We start from the raw sequence: 20836 nt of genomic DNA on the forward strand, positions 1-20836 counted from the left end.
TCACTTAAATGTCCTTGTTTTTGAAAAAAGAAAGAAAGAAAAGCACATTTTTTGTCCATTAAAATAACATCAACTTGATCAGAAATACAGTGTAGACATTATTAATGTTGTAAATGACTATCGTAGCTGGAAATGGCTGATTTTTCATAGAATATCTACATAGGTGTGCAGAAGCCCATTATCAGCAACCATCACTCCTGTGTTCCAATGGCACGTTGTGTTTGCTAATTTTTTTGTGGCTGTTTGTTTGCTTTGGCACCTTTCAACACCCCTCATTATCACATTTATGCACTTAAACACTCACACTACTGATTACTGACCACACACACACACCACTGTTAATTGTATTTAGTTTACTTCTGTTAATAAATACATTTTTGTTATTCCTTATCTTCACAGTCTCCCTTTTTTGTTACGGACTTTTAGCCGGTTCGTGACAAGTGGGGGCTCGTCTGTGATCTGAAAAAGGTGCGTTTCTCGCTTTGTGGAGCGAGTCACCCGGGATCATAATGTTGGTTTGCTAGACATTTTGGTGTGTAGTATTTTGTTGCATATTGATGGGTTAATGCTTATTGGAATGTGCTTTGGTTGGTCTTCACGGCATATTCTAAAGTGGTTTGGTACAGTGCATTAGATACGCATCAGTGATTTTGGTGGTCCGGTGACGTCATGAGCCAAGTGTGTTGTCTGGTAGCGTATGCCAGTGGGCCGAATACTACTGTTGTTGGGGCTTGTATTGTGTTGGGGAGAAAACGTAGAGTTAATGTTTGAGGACTCTGTAAGTGCTTTGTTTGTATCTTTTGTTACAGCTGTAAAGTTGTAATGTTTGGTAGGCCCAGTGTTGGTTGGTTGCCTGTTTGGTAAACTTGCCACTGCGGTGGATGGTTGGTTGTGTGCTGCGTTGGAGAGAGTAACATTGGTTAGTATTCAGGCCCCTGCCCAGGCTGGAAACTCTCGCTCTACTCGCTGTTGGGACATCGGTCTGAGGTGAATACAATCTGCTGTGTACCTCAGTGGGATATTTGGGTAGGGTAGTGCCACTTGCTACCCGGAGCTAGAGCCTTTCTTCTTTTCCCCTGTTAGGCTACCCGTCGCTACATGTTTCACTTTGGAATACGTTGGGCATCGTTATTTTGTTTATTTTTGTGTTGTGTCTGGACTGAGCAGTTGTCTCGGGGGCACATCCGTGGGTTGGGGGAATCTGCCAGTGTGCCTCCCCCATATAGATCTCATCTCTCTTCTGTGGTGCCCAGTGTGATTGTCATTTCTCTTGTTGTGGTCCGGTTTGGTGTGCTCAGCAGAGGGGAAGAGCATGAATTTTTAAAGTATTTACTTCTGACTATGGTGTCTAATGTAGATGAGTTCATTACCTTTCCATCAGAGGAACTGTTCGAATTATGTACTAAAGAACAGCTGTTGAAGATCGTTTAACACTACAAGATTGAAATGAGGGATAAATGTCTAAAAATATTTGTATTTATTTTTTAAATCAGTTATAGGTTGATGTTGCCAAAATGTAATGAGAAGGACCCTGAGATGTTATTTTTGTTGGAGCTTGTTGCTGACGCGTTCTCTTGTTCCTGAATGTCTATGTGAGTGACCATTGTTTGGTTTTGTCCTGTTCCCGAATGCCTACGTGACTGACCATTGTTTGGTATTGTTCTGTTCTGTCGCTCCTGTCTGTTCCCATTTTCTTATTTCCTCTTAAAGGTTGCTTCCAGTGCACAAAGGTTGCTGAGGTCTGGGGAGGACGAGGTTGGCTAGGGCAAGTGAAAGTGTGAACACGTAGCCCCTCATCAATTTGGGACGCAGAGGCGGGGTCAATTTGTTTGTGAGACTGGTATGGTGTTCCGGGGTCCTTGTAGGTCCCCGGTTTTATGGGGGGGGGGGGACCCTCCCACCTCCCACTCTGTCTGCCGTATTCTCTCTTTGCTCTTGTTTTCCTTATTAGGAGGTCGGCGGGCGGAGCTGGGAGGGTCGTCAGCGACATGGGACACAGCTGGGCCCGGGTGTGTCCCAGGATAAATGCGCCACTTCCCCATTCATTTTTCTGTCTGTTTCTTTGGCACCTTTCAACACCCCTCATTATCACATTTATGCACACAACCACTCACACTACTGATTACACACACCATTGTTAATTGTATTTAATATTTATTAACTGATCTCTACGTTGTCTCCCTTTTTGTTACTGACTATGAGCCGGTTTCGTGACAAATAGTCCCTGCAAAACACCAGTCTCAATGTCAACAGTGAAAAAGCGACTCCGGCATGCTGGCCTTCTAGGCAGAGTTCCTTGATCCAGTGTGTTCTTTTGCCCATCTTAATATTTTATTTTTATTGGCCAGTCTGAGATATGGCTTTTTCTTTGAAACTCTGCCTTGAAGGCCAGCATCCTGGAGTCACCTCTTCACTGTTGAGACCTGTGTTTTGCAGGTACTATTTAATGAAGCTGCCAGTTGAGGAATTGTGATGCATCGGTTTCTCAAACTAGACACTAATGTACTGGGGGTACGCATACCCCAGTTTGAGAATACTGGCTCTACACTGAAGGGAAGTAGTAAGACAGGGGCCTGCAGTGTCACAGTGCCCCCTGCTGGGCAGACCTGGTGGTGGGAGAGAGGAAAGGACTGGTTCACACTGTATGGCCAAGCTGCAAAGTCAAAATTGGCTATATCGTAAAACAAATGTATGAAAAATTAAGACAAATTTATTTTAGTTAAGGTTAGGCATAAGGTTAGCAGTGTGGTTGGGTTAAGGTTAGGTTGAACATTTTAAGAAGATAAATTGTAGAACCTCCAGCTTTGCAGCTTGGCCCGATAGTGACAACAGAGAGCCGACTGGAGCCCCAGCTGGCCCTCTAGTCAGCAGTACGACATGCATGAGCAAGCTGGATAATATTGCAGATCAAAGTTCCCGTCAAATAACACGTGTCACCTGGACTTACCCTCTGGCAGTGCATGTGTTTGTGGTGGTAAATCAGTTTCCCAAGTTCGGATCAATAAATGAATAATGACGGGCTCTTCCTTTTCCTTGGATGCCCTCGATCCCTATCTCTGCATGGTGCTGTGTGTGTGTGTGTTTCTGTGTGTGTGCGGCATGAGTGCAACATGAGTGCCTATGGACGTACCTGGATGCCCTCGATCCTCTCGGTCACGACGTAGGCATGGTGCATGGCAACGAGTGGCACCTTGACTCCAGCCATCTCACCCAGCTTAGCGGCCCACACTCCTGACAGGGCAAAGACAGACCGTGTGTGCTTAAGCTCCACATTGCAGTCCGACTGTGCAGAATCCCTGACCTACAAAATCACCTTGCAACGCTAAATAACCACTCATCAATGAGCCGTCCAAATCAACTTTACTTCTTGTTAAGGGCTTTTTGTAATGGTTCAGTCATCTTGAATAGCGTCCAGATGCTTAAATAGGAGGCCAGAACATAGGCCTACTGGTAAAATGCACAAGAGGGGTACTTTGTGGGTTCTCCAGACAGAGCAAAATGTAATTTGGGGTACAGTAACCATAAAAAAAAAATAGTTGGGAATCACTGTGATAGACGACTGACTAACCTGCACAGTTTACGACCACGGGGGTCTGGATGGTTCCGTGGAAGGTCTCCACAGCCTTGACTCTCTTCACTCCCATGTCATCTGTGCTCACCTGGATCCCCGTCACTGGACAGTTCTCTATCACCTGACAGGAGAGCGAGCCAATCAGAGATGAGGTGAAAGACAACCTCATGTACTGTATACCCATACGTATCTATAGTTATCGGCAGGAGCTTTTTTCTGACTGTGTGACTTGACCAGAAACGAGCATAATTCATACCAGACTCGGAGTCAGGTTAAAGTGACTAAGAGGGCAGTTGAAAACGGTGAGGGGGCACAAATCTGGGGGGGGGGGGTTCCTGCATTGGAATTGAATTCTGCTTATATCACACCATACCACAATAAACAAAGTTCATTGAGTGCTTTTGAAGTGACAGGTTGGCGTGGAATCTGTAGCCTAATGCATCTCCGCTGCGCTGTGTCAGCATAAAATAGGGGCCTTCTAGCAGTTGTAAGGATAAAAGATTAATCAGGAGGCAGGCAGGTAGAGGTGCAAATGAGTGTTGGATTTATTTTCACAGCGCTGGTGTTTCAAAGATGACGGTGATAATGACAAATATATACACACCGAACAAAAATATTAAATGCAACATGTAAAGTGGTGGTCCTCAAAAAAAACATTTCTCTCACATTTGTTAGTGAGCATTTCTCCTTTGCCACGATAATCCATCCACCTGACAGGTGTGGCATGTCAAAAAGCAGATTAAACAGCATGATCATTACACAGGTGCACCTTGTGCCGGGGACAATAAAAGGCCACTCTAAAATGTGCAGTTATGTCACACAACGCCACAGATGTCTCAAGTTTTGAGGGAGCGTGCAATTGGCATGACTGACTGGCATGACTGACTGGCATGACTGACTGCAGGAATGTCCACAAGAGCCGTTGCCAGATAATTACATTTTCATTTCACTACCATAGGCTGCCTCCAAAGGCTTTTTAGAGAAGTTGGCAGTACATCTTACCGGCCTCACAACCACCGACCATCTGTAACCACAACAGCCCAGGACCTCCACATCCGGCTTCTTCACCTGTGGGATGGTCTAAGACCAGCCACCCGGAGAGCTGATGAAACTGTGGGTTTGCACAATTGAAGAATGTCTGCATAAACAAATCAGAACATGTCTCAGGGAAGCTTGTCTGCATGCTTGTTGTCCTCACCAGGGTCTTGACCCGACTACAGTTCGGCGTCGTAGCGGCTCGCCTTCGATGGCCACTGGCACGCTGTGTGCAAGTGTGCTCTTCAGGGATGAATTCTGGTTTCAACTGTACCTAGCAGATGGCAGACAGCGTGTACGGTGTCATGTGAGCTGGCGGTTGGACGACGTCAACGTTGTGAACAGAGTGCCCCGTGGTGGTGGGGTTATGGTATTGGCAGGCATAAGCTACGGACAGCGAACACAACTGCATTGAATGCACAGAGATACCGTGATGAGACCCTGAGGCCCATCGTCGTGCAAGTAATCCACCGCCATAACCTCATCACCCCCACTCACCAGACTTGTCACCCATTAAGCATGTTTGGGATGCTCTGGATCGCTGTGTACGACAGCGTTTTTCAAGCTCCCGCCAATATCCAGCAACTTCGCACAGCCACTGAAGACGAGTGGAACAACATTCTACAGGCCACAATCAACTCTATGCGGAGGAGGAAAATGGTGGTCACACCAGATACTTACTGGTTCTGATCCACAACCCCACACACACACACACACACACATCTGTATTCCCAGTCATATGAAATCCATAGATTAAGGCCCAATGAATTTATTTCAATTGACTGATTTCCATATGAGCTGCAACTGAGTTTATATTTTTGATCAGTGTATATTTCACGGGGCATTGATTAAAAAAATTGACACAATGAAACAAATTGGCAGGAGTCGGTGCCCAATAGTGGAGAGAGAGACGGGCCTATAGCGCATCTTCACTACATACCCCTCCCCTTATTCTGGTCTCGACATTATTAACGATGCTCGAGACATGTTCTTCACTCATAAGCAGCAACCTCAAAACATTGTCAGGACGTAGCAGTGGTCATTGTCCCTTTAACTGAAATCATTACAGCTCAGTATTTCTAACCAGCACCGTTAAAGGCACACTATACAAACTAATAGACATGTATCAGCAGGGCAGAACGGCACATTCCAACCGAGCAATGGGTACATTATACATATTGACCAACATGGTATGTCCATATGTCGGTAGCGCAAATAAAGGAACACCATAGCAGATTAACACTTGGCCCAGGCCCTAAACACTGTCCACTAACCTTTTGGCGATGTTAGGGCCCAAACCTCCCCATATGGGCCTTTGTCGAAGCAGGTAAGGGAGCATTCTCTAACCGAACGATGCACAGTGGACACTGGCCCCCCCCCCCCCCAGCAGTGACAAGTTCCACACCCAGGGACATTTGCGGTGTAGTCATTTTCTCTCCAAGCATTGGGAAAGGGACACGGCACACCTTCTCTCCAGGCACCGAAGAGAGCTCAGTCATAATCAATTCAGTGTCAATCAATGTTGAGTTGAAAACCTTACACATCCCATCATAGGTCAGAGCACTGCCCATAGGAACAGCAGAGGAGCAGAAAGGACAGTTCGAACCCGCCCTTAAATCTAAATCAAATATTACAAGCGGAGGAGTATCACGTTACTCATTTAGCCTACCACATGAGATGAAAAGCATTTTTTCCTGCTTTTATGGAAACCCAAAGGAATCATGCATAACCACCCCAGTGGCTTTCCATAGCCCACCTACACAAACCACGGCGCGCTCTGTCCATTGTGCTGAAAGCGAAGCAGAGATTTTTGTTTTTTATGCCAACCTGTCACTCAATCATTTGAACTTTTTTTGCCATTTTTATATAGGGATAAAAAATATATAATTTAGGGGGCAAAAGTTTGAACTGAGGGGGCTAATCCCCTTTTAGTTCCCTGGTGGAGCCAGGTACGATCCATTATGCTATAACCAATGTTCCCTGTAATATTTCTACGCACGGAGCCAATTTCAGGTCTGCTGAGCGCAAACTTGAACCTTGTGAAATATCTGTGCATCTTCAGGCACGCGTGAAGACATTAACCAGTTTATCAGACAAAGAGGTGACTGAACATTTTGTTGTGTTGTTTGATGCAAGAAACCACAATTCATTATTATTTCCATACCATTATTACAGAGAATCAGACAAATTATGCTACCCTCTGCCTACTGGCTACTTAGCTTATTCAAGCCTGTCTCAAAATAAAACACTGCCCTTTTAAGATACCTTTTTTTGTATTTACCAGACTAGCTTTTCAGAGATGGCTAGAAATCTACACGTTTTGTGTCTTGTAGGAAGCAATCACTCCCACATTGCGGACTACAAATTAGCAATAACTGGGCTACTAAATCATTAACTAGCAAAGAATGTAAACAAATGAGCACACGTGGCTACATGCTGCTCTCGCTTTGATCTGAAAACAAATGCATAATAATCATGATGCTCCTGCTGTAAAACAGTCTAGTTTAACGTGAATGGCACAAATCCATATATGGCAATGGTCTATTTGCTTATAGGCCTACTGCAGCTCTGATTGGTTATGGCGCACCGGTTTGTGTAAAGCTTGTCAATACAATAGAATCATACACCGATACGCTCTGCCTACAACAAAATCTCTTGCATAGTTCGTTTTGTTTTGGTCTGTTGCATTGAAAGTGGCAAATATTGCATTTGAGTCGATCACAAATCCCACAGTAAAAGGGAAAAGTTGATAGTGTTAACTAAACGTGGAAAACTCTAGAAAGTTGAGTGTTCAAGCTCGTGCTTCTATGCGTGGGCTGATTTTTCATTCTGCATGGCAGTCTCTGGGGAGCTACAGCCACCGCTTAGAGGGAACATTGGTTATAACATACATTCACATAATAGTTATATGGTAAAAGCATAATAGCATAGAGATGAATTCTTCAGGAGCTTTTTGTGCCATTGAGAGTGGGTGTTATAGGAGCAATGCCAACAGTAGTGAAAACGGAGTATAAAGTGCCATAGTTTGGTATCTATCGCTGGCCATCTAAAGGCTTTACTGTCTAATATTCATTAGTATCACTAATAGCAGAAAAGAGAAAATGGAACATTAGGCTGGACCCTGCACAGGTTGATGCTCAGGCTTCACCGACCTCCCTACACTACACAGATAAACTGGACAGAAGCCCCCTGAGCCATCTAGAAAGAAACATTGTTACCTTAAGGAACTGCAGATTTATAGCCCACTCAATGTCTTTTACTGACCATTAAAAGGTGCAACTGTCAAGATAATGTTTCCATCTTTAATAGGACACAAGTGGGAAGAGAATAATTAAGAAAATAACTGTCAATACTCAAGCCATGTAACGCCTAAGTAACTTGGCATATTTGTGTGAGTGAGTCTCCCATGGGAGAAACAAGCGCCTTAACCGTTAGCCCAATAGGAGATTCCCCTCTCGGGCCGAGGGTGGCACTGATTCTGAAGTCGCAGGCCAGGCTTACTCATCACAAGATCATGAGCCTGTGTATGCATGCGTGAGTGTTATCTTTACCGTGGCACCACGGGCAGTGGCTGCCCTGGACAGGGTGGTGCAGGTGCCAGCGGGGTCCATGGTGCCATCCTTGGGGACGTACAGCGTGCCATAGAGGTCATCTACGTTCATCAGTGGGTACAGGTCTTTGGTCTCAGCGGGGGACAGGACGTGGGACTCAATACCGTACACCTTCCCCAACTGGAGAGAAAAACAAATGACATCATCCTTGTGAGACAGCACTACACTTCCATTTTGCATGGAACCTCTTATTAAATACAGGTTATTCTCACTGTGGGCAATTCCACTCAAAAGGTCTGTTATTAACATGTTTTAACCACTCTCTTAAAAATGCTAGACAATCAGATACTCAGCAAGAAGGTCTGATTTCACCATTACTGAAACAGGACCCAGATGGTAAATATAAAGATCCAGTCCACTTAAAAAAACAGGAGATCCCTTACACTTCCGTGTTGTGATGCCAAAAATGTAGCAAAATGCATAGAATTAAAAGAAGGTATTGTCAGATATTATTCATCCTAAATCAGACAACATATTGGAGATAATATTAGACAAGTACTGGAAACACTAGAACAGTATGAAAAATCTGGGAAAACAGGCCTGGTATTCATAGCTGACTATGAAAAGGTTTTTGATAAAGTATGACTGAAATGCATATATAAATGCCTGGACTATTTTAATTTTGGAGAATCTCTTATACAATGGGTTGAAGATATGTATAGTAACCCCAGGAGTAAAACAGTAAATAATGGCTACTTCTCAGAAAGCATTAAACTGTCGAGGAGTAAAACAAGGTTGTCCACTATCGGCATATTTATTCATTATGGTCATCAAAATGTTAGCTATTAAAATCAGATCCAACAATAATAAATCAGGGGCCTAGAAATGCAGGGCTTAAAAACATTGTACATCATTGTACGCTGATGATTCATGTTTCTCTTTTAAATCCACAATTTGGATCCCTGCATAGCCTCAGAGGATCTATATAATGTTTCTAACCTCTCTGGATTGAAACCAAATGACAAGTGCACCATATTACTCAACTCAAAATCTTAAAAAAATATACAACTTTTACATTACCGTGTAGTTTACCAATAAAATGGTCCGACGATGAAGTGGACATACTCTGTAGTCATATCCCGAAAGAAAGAAATGGATGTCACTCCAACACATTTTAATAGAAAGTTAGCAAAATCTTATCTAATTTAGCTACCTGTCTATTTGTGGAAAAACCACACCGATTCATAATTTAGTCATTCTTTAGCCCAGTTTACCTATTTACTTATGGCCCTGCATAAATCTATAAACTTGATTTGTTTATTATATGAGCAAACACATACCACTTTATTAGAACAAATATTATGGTTAAACACAAATATATGGTTAAACAAAAATATATGGAAATGTCTGCTCTATCCAATACAACAAAGTATTACCGCAAAAATAGAGGAGGCAAGTGGAAAGGGCAAAAGGTAAGGAACTTGTCTGTCGGCCCTGCATTAACGGCCAAAATTGGCGACAGAAAATTTTGCCATATTAAAAAGTATACCAGTGTCATTTAAGGACCAAAACATTGACAGCTGCACTATACAGGTTGCAAAATAGTTAGGATATTTTCTATGTACCGATTCCATGGCACATGGTTTATGAACGGATACACAAAATTACGCTAGAAAACTTCAAATATTTCAATATAATGTGGAAGGACCACCAGAGGGCAGGCTGGGCTCACGGATAGTAGCCCAACCAGGCATGTGAGTCAATGTGACCAGAGGCAATTAAGCACAGCTGACGGTAATAATGACTTATTCTCTTTCTCCTACAAGAGGGAGAGAGGGAGGAGGGAACCAGCGAAGAAGATAAACTATCTCTGGAGGATGGCCACCAAGAGAGGGGAGCTATCCACGAAGAACCATTAAGACGGTGACAAACCTGTGGTTTTTGTTATAGTTTAAAGATAATCGTCTTGTGTTCCTGTTTCATCTAAAAAAGGTGTGTTTTTCCTTGGGAGATTCTCATTGATTGTGTTGGAGTGTTTGTATTGACAGAAATCCCTCAATAGAGAACTGTGTTCAATCAAGAAAACCTACTCCTGACTCGTTTATTCCACCTTTCCTCTTTAGAGTGACACCAAATGACTTGGTCCGCTCATAAATTATCATACAAAATTCTTGCAACTAATATAACATATTTATGGGGGATACAACCATTCCAGCCCAGACAGAATAAGTAGATCACTTGTTTTGGTACTCCCCATTTGTAGCTTGTTTTTGGTTACAGGTTCAGGAACGGCTGAAAATGCTAAAGTTACTCTGCCAAGAGCACAGCTAGGTAATCTATCGATCAATAATGTTCTTAGCCACTTTTTTTTTTATCTGTAGAAACTATGAGAATAGAAAGGTTCAGAACTTTTGTGAAGAATCACAGCGGGAAAATATATGGCAGTTAGAAATTAAAACTGGATGGTCTTCAGAGATAGATGGGAGGGTTTGAGGGTAGCTGAAGGCTGGGACTAAAAACAAAACAAAAAGACAACTAATGTAATATATACTGTCCGTGAAGTGTATGTAGTCTGTATGAGCTGGAAGTGGAAGCCTAAGTATTGTTGTCCATTAGTTTACTTCAATTAGGGAAGGGGTGGTAGAGTTGAGGGAAAATAATCATTTAAAAAAACCAACAGCAACATACATTTCATTTTAAAATGTATGGCAAACAAAAATCAATAATTAAAGTTAAACGAACAATACAACTCTATGCACAATGTTCAGTGGAAATTATTAAGTCCTCCTTATGCATAGAGTTGTATGGTGTCTTCAAAGACGCTGTGGCAACCGGCAGGGAGAGGTGGGGGGTTATAATTGAGGAGAGAGATCTTGCTGGCTCAACTCCCAAATCTTATATGGACCTCCTGCCCCAATGAGGCAAGACTCATTATTCCAGGGAGTGTTTGGGGACAAAGGGGCAGAGGAGGTGAGAGAAACGAGAGCTATGAAGAGTGAGAGCAAAATCTGTGTGATTTCTCGTTGTGACCTGGACTGTTGGACTACGCTCCCCCTTTGTGTTCTGTACAGAGAGACCGGTGACGTGATTGGTGAATTCCCCCTTCTATCCCCGTGTACCAAAATCCCCAAAACGTCCCCTTTGCCTTCTATTTGGGCTACTGGTGCCTGTTTTGTTGCTGAACTTGTTTGACGTGGAAACCCCACACCCTTGAGCTTGCTACAACGTGTTTTTTTTTTTTATACACAACTGCTAACTTCAAGGATTAGGGCATTTGGGATGTCGTCGGCCTCACCTTGCTTGAAGAAAAATCTGCTATGTAATGAGAATACCTGGACCACCTATTGAGCTATGCCTTCAGTAAAATCAGGTGATGAAGGAGACTGGAGTAGGACTAACTTTGCAATCATTTTTTTTGTTTGGCATACATTTTAAAAGTGAAAAATCTAAGTCTCAGCATAATTCTGTTACCATGGAATTTCCTTAGTTCAAAGACTGAAATGTTGACGCCGCAATATTACGTTTCATAAATCCTCTATTTGCTAACTTGTCTCTCCCTGCCCCATATGGGAGTTGTGGGATTTGATTTCTGGACTATTGTGCAATAATCAAAATGGTCAAGTGCTCCAAAGAAAGACCTAAGTTAAGCTGCACCTGGCCCAGAACAGAGCGGCACGTCTTGCTCTTCGTTGTAGTCAGCGGGCTAATATTAATACTATGCATGCCAGTCTCTCTTGGCTAAGAGTTGAGGAAAGACTGACTGGGTGCATCATTGCTTGTTTTTATAAGAAACATTAACAAAAGTGTTGGAAATTCTAAACTGTTCGCATAGTCAATTTACAGACACACACTTTACCCCACCAGACATGCCACCAAGGGTTATTCACAGTCCCCAGGTCCAGAACAAATTCAAGGACACCTACAGTATTTTACAGGGCCATGAGCACAAATGAACAGCCAACCTGGTTTCAAAAATCAAATAAAGCAACCTCTCCCCCATGTGACCTACTCGTTGTCTGTATGCGCCGACATGTGTAACTGATAGATGCGCACACACACAATGTTTTTAAATGTACGCAAATTGTAAAGCCTTTTGTCGAATGTCTTTTTCACTATACATGTCGAACCCCAGTAAGACTAGCTGTCGCCATTGGCGTCGGCTAAAGGGGATCCTAATCAAATCAAACTGGGCATTTCATCTCACACCCACACTACAAGTTACCTTTGGCCTATTTACTGAATTCTGTGGAGAGGTAGGTGACTCAGTCTAGTCTGGCCCAGTAAGGCCCATAGGTACAGTACCCAGCCTCTACCAACAAGTTATACAAGTTCACTCAGTTGAGTCCAGTCTAGTCTGGAGCAGCAGGGCCCAGTCTACAATACGTACCGACGTGAGGAGTTTGTACTCGTCCGGCCTCTGCTTGTTAGAGAGGGACACCTCTACCCCAACCAGTCTAACCTAAGACCCCAGTCCAGTGTAGTCTGGTCCTGTATTGAGCGTACCGACATGAGGCGTTTGTACTCGTCCAGCCTTTGCTTGTTGGACGCGATGAAGAGGCCTCCGTTCTGGATCCAGCCAGTCTCTAGACCGGTCTCCTGCTCCAGGTCATGGCTGATCACCTGTCTGGTGTGGGCTAGCAGCTCCACCTCCACATCACTGGGCCTCAGCTGCCACAGCAGACCTGGGACAGAGACACCACAAGAGATAGGGACAATTAGTGAGGGAGGAGAGCGAAAGAGACCAAAAGGCAGAGAAAGAGAGACGAAGACAAAGAGAGAGGGGGGGGGGGGTAAATGTGTTTCCTGGCCAATTAGACTCCCCTTTAACAATCCCAGAGGTTATATTTTTCTCCTTTAAAACCTGTTAAACTGCGTGGTTGTTTTGGACCCAGTCCCGGGTCCGCAGTGCGTCAATATCGGTGGCATATCACACGAAAGCTACAGAACTTGTCTTTTCGGGAAATTGAGCTCAAATTTTCAGCTGGCAATGTCATAAGAATGCCCTGTCACCACCCCCCAGAGGCTATAAATCATGCTCTATGGTCATTTTCATAGAGTATGCGATTTAGGTCAAGTAACCCAAAGTGGAATAAAAATCTGTAAGCATGGTGAAGATACACCCTAGTGGTCATCATTATGCATTTATTTTTCTATCGGCATTTAATGTGACATTACCTTGAATGCATCCTCCATATTACCCTTTGGGTCCCCAGGACCAGGATTTAAAAAAACACTGATATACATTACGGATCCATTTACAAAACAACCCAACACATGAATGAATCCATAGTAGAAAAAGCCACAGCCCGGATAGGCCTCTGGGCTGTTAGGTGAGTACGACCTACCTGCTGTGTGCCAGGTGGTTCCGGCGGTCAGTCGGTCTCTCTCCAGCAGCACCACGTTGGTCATGCCCATCTTGGCTAGGTGGTAGACTGTCTGGCATCCCAGGCTTCCCCCTCCAATTACCACAGCCTCTGCTGACTTGGGAAGGGGCTTGGTAGGCCCACTGCCACCCTCCTCCACCTACCATGAGATTTGTTTAAATACAAAAACAAAAAAAAGGCACACATAGTAAAACTACATTTCTTAGATTTTTTCTTTATGAAATGTTTATATATTTTTTGTTTTACAAGCAACAGATTGTATTTTGGCACTTGTGTAGACCTTACAGTGAAATGCTTACTGAAAAATAAGTGTTAAGTAAAAAATAAATAACTAATTAAAGAGCAGCAGTAAAATAACAGCGAGGCTATATACAGGGAGTACCGGTAGAGTCAATGGGCACCGGTTAGTTGAGGTAATATGTACATGTAGGTAGGGGTAAAGTGACTACGCATAGATAATAACAGAGTAGCATCAGCATAGGGGGGCAATGGAAATAGTCTGGGAGTCATTTGATTAGATGTTCAGGACTCTAATGCTTGGGGCAGAAGCTGTAAACACATACGTTTGAGACATTACCATTGTGGTCCTCATTTAACTTATGTATTTATTTAACCAGGCTAGTCAATTAAGAACAAATACTTATTTACAATGACGGCCTTGCAACGTACATAAATAAAACGCTATACACCGTGTATAGAAAACCTTAAGAACACCTGCTCTTTCCATGACAGACTGACAAAGTGAATACAAGGTAAATCCAAGTTAATGCTATGATCCCTTATAGATGTCTCTTGTTAAATCCACTTCAATCAGTGTAGATGAGGAGGAGACTAGACGTCGACCGACTATGATTTTTCAACGCCGATACCGATTATTGGATGGCCTAAAAATATATTTGTAATAATGACAATTACAACAATACTGAATGAACACTTATTTTAACTTAGTATAATACATCAAAATCAATTTAGCCTAAAATATATAATGAAACATGTTCAATTTGGTTTAAATAATGCAAAAACAAAGTGTTGGAGAAGAAAGTAAAAGTGCAATATGTGCCATGTAAAAAAAGCTCAAGTTTAAGTTCCTTGCTCAGAACATAAGAAAGCTGGTGGTTCCTTTTTACATGAGTCTTCATTATTCCAAGGTAAGACGTTTTAGGTTGTAGTTATTATAGGAATTATAGGACTATTTCCCTTTATACCATTTGTATTTAATATACCTTTGACTTTTGGATGTTCTTATAGGCACTTTAGTATTGCCAATGTAACAGTATAGCTTCCATCCCTCTCCTTGCTCCTACCTGGGCTCGAACCAGGAAGACATCGACAACAGCCACCCTCGAAGCAGCGTTACCCATCGCTCCACAAAAGCCGCGGCCCTTGCAGAGCAAGGGGAACAACTACTTTAAGGTCTTTAAGGCGAGTGACGTCACCGATTGAAACGCTATTAGCGCGCACCCCGCTAACTAGCTAGCCATTTCACATCGGTTACACTAGCCTAATCTCGGGAGTTGATAGTAATTAACAGCTCAATGCTTGAAGCACAGTGAAGAACTCCTGGCAAATGCACAAAAGTGCTGTTTGAATGAATGTTTACGAGCCTGCTGCTGCCTACCACAACTCAGTCAGACTGCTCTATCAAATCATAGATTTAATTATAACATAATATCACACAGAAATACGAGCCTTAGGTCATTAATATTGTCAAATCCGGAAACTATCATTTCAAAAACAAAACGTTTATTCTTTCAGTGAAATACAGTATTTATGCTGCAGTAGTTTGTGTCGGGGGGCTAGGGTCAGTTTGTTATATCTGGAGTACTTCTCCTGTCCTATTCGGTGTCCTGTGTGAATTTAAGTGTGCTCTCTCTAATTCTCTCTTTCTTTCTCTCTCTCTTTCTCTCTCAGAGGACCTGAGCCCTAGGACCATGCCTCAGGACAACCTGACATGATGACTCCTTGCTGTCCCCAGTCCACCTGGCCGTGCTGCTGCTCCAGTTTCAACTGTTCTGCCTTATTTTTATTTGACCATGCTGGTCATTTATGGACATTTGAACATCTTGGCCATGTTTTGTTATAATCTCCACCCGGCACAGCCAGAAGAGGACTGGCCACCCCACATAGCCTGGTTCCTCTCTAGGTTTCTTCCTAGGTTTTGGCCTTTCTAGGGAGTTTTTCCTAGCCACCGTGCTTCTACACCTGCATTGCTTGCTGTTTGGGGTTTTATGCTGGGTTTCTGTACAGCACTTTGAGATATCAGCTGATGTATGAAGGGCTATATAAATAAATTTGATTTGAAATACGGAACCGTTCCGTATTTTATCTAACAGGTGGTATCCATACATCTAAATATTCCTGTTACATTGCACAACCTTCAATGTTATGTCATAATTACGTAAAATTATGGCAAATTAGTTTGCAACGAGCCAGGCTGCCCAAACTGTTGCAAATACCCTGACTCTGCGTGCAATGAACTCAAGAGATGTGACAATTTCCCTAGTTTAATATTGCCTGCTAACCCGGATTTATTTTAACTAAATATGCAGGTTTAAAAAAAATATACTTCTGTGTATTGATTTTAAGAAAGGCATTGAGGTTTATGGTTAGGTACATTCATGCAACGATTGTGCTTTTTTCACAAATGCGCTTCTGTTTGATCATCCCTCGTTTGGCGAAGTTGGCTGTCTTTGTTAAGAACAAATAGTCTTCATAGTTCGCAACGAGCCAGGCGGCCCAAACTGCTGCATATACCCTGACTCTGTTGCACAGAACACAAGAGAAGTGACACAATTTCCCTAGTTAAAAGAAATTCATGTTAGCAGGCAATATTAACAAAATATGCACGTTAATAATATATACTTGTGTATTGATTTTAAGAAAGGCGTTGATGCTTATGGTTAGGTACACATTGGTGCAACGACAGTGATTTTTTTCTCGCAAAAGCACTTGTTAAATCATCCCTTTGGCGAAGTAGGCTATGATTCAATTATAAATTAACAGGCACCGCATCGATTATATGCAACACAAGACAAGCTAGATAAACTAGTAATATCATCAACCATGTGTAGTTAACTAGTGATTATGTTAAGATGCGTTTAATGCTAGCTAGCACTCGCATAACAGGTAGTCAGCCTGCCACGCAGTCTCCTCGTGGAGTGCAATGTAATCGGTCATGATCGGTGTCCAATAATGCCGATTGTTATGAAAACTTGAAATCGACCCTAATTAATTGCCATTCCAATTAATCTGTCAACCTCTAGAGGACACAAATTTCAGAAGGATTTTTAAGCCTTGAGACTATCGAGACAGGGACTGTGTATGTGTGCGCCATTCAATGGGCAAGACAAAAGATTTAAGTGCCTTTGAACGGGGTACGGTAGTAGGTGCACCGGTTTGTGAAGAACTGCAATGCTATTAGTTTGGCTGCTCAGTCTAACTTAGTGGTCACTCAAAAATCATAGTGCTGCCATTCCAAACCAATCAGAGCGCTTGGAAATGTGCATCTGGACACTGCACCGCCCACTCAGGTCAGAGTGTTATCATCATCTGAAAAGAGTACGGTTTCTGAGGATTTTTTTTGTCGACAGTAACACTAACGTCAATGTTGTGCGAACATCGAAATAACCACTACAAGTAAGATCCCAAGTTATTACAAGATCCATCGTAAATACCTGGAAGTGTGTGTGTGGCTAATTTGTGGTGGTGAGGAAGAAAGGTAATAAAAATATCCCGTAGAGCAGTGTTTCCCAAACTTGGGCCTGGGGACCCAAAAGGGGTGCAGGTTTTGGTTTTTGCCATATCACTACACAGCTGATTCAACTAATCAACTCATCATGAAGCTTTGATTATTTTAAATCAGCTGTGTTGTGCTAGAAAGTGTACACCTTGGGGCCAGCTGTGTAGTGCACCAAGAAGTAGAGGGTCTGAATCCGCACTAAGTACTGGACATAGCAGGTGAGGGCTCAGAAGCCAACCGCTCAGACGAGCTCCTGCTAACCGTTCTTTCACCGTGTGTATCAAGAATGGTCCACCACCCAAAGAACTTCCAGCCTTGACACAACTGTAGGAAGCATCGGAGTCAACATGGGTCAGCATCCCTGTGGAACGCATTCGACACCTTGTAGAGTCCATGCACCGACAAAATTTATTTTTATTTAACCTTTATTTAACCATGTAGGCTAGTTGAGAACAAGTTGTCATTTACAACTGCGATCTGGCCAAGATAAAGCATAGCAGTGTGAACAGACAACACAGAGTTACACATGGAGTAAACAATTAACATGTCAATAACACAGTAGAAAAAAGAGAGTCTATATACATTGTGTACAAAAGGCATGAGGAGGTAGGCGAATAATTACAATTTTGCAGATTAACACTGGAGTGATAAATGATCAGATGGTCATGTACAGGTGGAGATACTGGTGTGCAAAAGAGCAGAAAAGTAAATAAATATAAACAGTATGGGGATGAGGTAGGTAAATTGGGTGGGCTATTTACCGATAGACTATGTATTGGGGCGGCAGGGTAGCCTAGTGGTTAGAGCGTTGGACTGGTAACCGAAAGGTTGCAAGTTCAAATCCCCAAGCTGACAAGGTACAAATCTGTCGTTCTGCCTCTGAACAGGCAGTTAACCCACTGTTCCTAGGCCGTCATTGAAAATAAGAATTTGTTCTTAACTGACTTGCCTAGTAAAATAAAGATAAAATAAAAAAAACAGCTGCAGCGATTGGTTAGCTGCTCAGATAGCAGATGTTTGAAGTTGGTGAGGGAGATAAAAGTCTCCAACTTCAGAGATTTTTGCAATTCGTTCGAGCCACAGGCAGCAGAGAACTGGAACGAAAGGCGGCCAAATGAAGTGTTGGCTTTAGGGATGATCAGTTGAGGCTGTTCTGAGTGTAAAAAAAAAGAAGGAATTCCTAATGTTTGGTCCACTCAGTGTAAATGCACTACTTTTGACCAGGGCCGATATAGACTAAGGATTAGGGTACCATTTTCGGACATAACCATAGAGGATGACACAAAAACCATCACACAGACCTTGAGTACGTTCTCGTAGGGGACGCTCTTCTCCGTGGTGGGCTCTGAACTGGAGCTGTAGAGACGGGAGGTGGTGGCAGAGCGGCACAGCGGGGAGAGGGCCGGACGGCAGCTAGCCACCTTCCGCACTGCTGTCCCCAGGAAGGCCATGGCCCCTGCACACAGAGACACATATCGGTCTGATTCTGGCCTGGCTACACAGCTACCAGGGCTATGCCTCCTGCAGACAGTCAAATATAGTCAAAAGTCACATCCCTTTAAGGTGTCAAACTTATCCCATGGAGGGGCCTAGTGTCTGCAGGTTTTTGTTTTTTCCCCTTTCAATTAAACCCTAGACAACCAGGTGTGGGGAGTTCTTTACTAATTAGTGACTAATTCAAATCAAGTACAAGGGAAAAGCAAAAAACCCGCAGACACTCGGCCTTCCGCGGAATGAGTTTGACGCCTGTGCTTTAGGGGGTCGTCCTAGGCTATGGAAAACGAATAGGGAGATGAACAGGACCCACACACTCTATTGCAGGAATGGTGGAGCAACAGTGTGCGCGTGCACGCAATACAGATGTCTGACTCGTATACCACAGAGCCAACCAGAGCCGGAACCTGCTCCTGAACCTTGTGCCATGACAACCATCACACAAGTCTCGATGTGAGGTACAGCATGTAAAACAAACGTCACGGGCCAAAGCCATTTCACCGATTCTCTTTGTGCTGCGTGGCATTGACTACCCACATCTGGGAAGAAAAAGTGCTATTCTTTATCCCAAGTGTCAACATATTCACTATGTAGTGTAATACTTTTGACAAGGGTTCCATACGGCTCTGGTCAAAAGTAGTGCACGATGTAGGGAATAGTATGCCATTTTTTAATGCATCCTCAATACTCGATGTCAACAAACCTTTTAGCCATAGAACAATCCCTTATGTCAGACTTACAGCTTGTGAAAGGGAAAGGGTGATACCTAGTCAGTTGTAGAACGGAAATGTGTCTTCCGCATTTACCCCAACCCCTCTGAATCAGAGAGGTAAGGGGTGCTTCCTCAATATTCAGAGACATCCTTGTCTGGTTACATGAGACTGAGACATTGACCAAAACCACCATTGACTGACAGACAGGAAAGGGGGCGGGGGCTAACGATTCCCATATCTTCTATTACCCAACCAAGTTACACATCCACCAAACTCTGAAAATCGAGACCTTGGCCAAAAAATATATTACTGGGAGCCAAGAGACACACACACACGCATACATACATACATATTAGAAATGAAGGCATATGTACATTTTCCATCCTAAAAATGTGAAATAATTAAACGCTTTGATTTCTGGTCAAACAGATGGAAAATGGGTCTTGGAAAACGTCTAGCAGAAAAAGTAAAAAGGTATTGCACAATAATGTTGAAGTAAAGACCCGGTGGTAATTTGTGGAATAGACAGAGGCTGGAAAGCGGTTTTAACCAATCTGCATCCAGGATTAGACCCACCCGTTGTGTAATATAAAGTTAGTTAACTGTGTTGTGTGCTCCCCTACACGCAAACACTTACTTTGCTCCTATACGCTTCTGTTCTTGATTAAAGTTGACCCCCAAAAATGCAATAACAGGGGAAAAGCATACAACCGGAGACCGTTTATATGAAGCTCACTCGAAAATGGCCGTGTGGTGTCTGAACCCGAGCTCAAAGTGTGGTCATCGCTGGCAGCAGTAGCTTGATCATCCCTAACCTAAAACGAAGCAGGCGTAAAATAAACGCCTGGAACTAGATCCACAAGGTACTGACGATGAGGAGAAGAAAAAACTTTCGAGGAGATTGTTTTCTGCACTGTTCAACCAATCCAGTAAATATGGAGGAGGGGTTCAAATTGAGTGTCGCCTTGTTATAACAAAGATTTTTTAGAACTAACCCAAGATAGACCACTGCCTGTCGTTTCCAATGGGAGCAAATTAATCATAGTGACCGGAAGAAAGAGGAAGTTGGCAGAGCCAAGCAGGAGCTAGCGAGATCCTATTGGAGCGTTCTATCATATATTTGCAGCTCGGTGAGCCTCAAGCATGAGTGGAGTTAGTTTGGAACCCGTGTATGAGTCTTTGAAGTACTTTTCACATACAAACTTTATATGTCCGAACTCAAAATCAGATATACTTCCAAAAATAACATGGTCGCTGTAGTAGAACGTTTATTTTCTGCATTCTATCAGGAAGCCTGCTTTCAGATGTGACCATGTAAACAGGATTATTAGGGAAATCGTTCTTGCAAA

At 43.1% G+C, this 20836-nt stretch overlaps 1 protein-coding gene across 1 annotated transcript in view; it reads right to left on the minus strand.

Annotated features, from left to right (window-relative positions):
* sardh (sarcosine dehydrogenase) overlaps nt 1-20458 on the minus strand; it is a 108659-nt gene extending 88201 nt beyond the window's left edge. Inside the window, exons 1-7 of the mRNA XM_064942086.1 lie at nt 20125-20458; nt 18582-18736; nt 13503-13680; nt 12661-12839; nt 8158-8337; nt 3569-3692; nt 3131-3231 (exon numbers count right to left, since the gene is read on the minus strand). Coding sequence (XP_064798158.1) covers nt 3131-3231; nt 3569-3692; nt 8158-8337; nt 12661-12839; nt 13503-13680; nt 18582-18731 — 912 coding nt within the window. The 5' untranslated portion in view covers nt 18732-18736; nt 20125-20458. The remainder of the gene's footprint in view (nt 1-3130; nt 3232-3568; nt 3693-8157; nt 8338-12660; nt 12840-13502; nt 13681-18581; nt 18737-20124) is intronic.
* Between the last annotated feature and the right edge of the window lie 378 nt (nt 20459-20836).

This window comes from Oncorhynchus masou, chromosome 28 (assembly GCF_036934945.1).
Source record: "Oncorhynchus masou masou isolate Uvic2021 chromosome 28, UVic_Omas_1.1, whole genome shotgun sequence".
NCBI classification, from domain to species: Eukaryota; Metazoa; Chordata; class Actinopteri; order Salmoniformes; family Salmonidae; genus Oncorhynchus; species Oncorhynchus masou.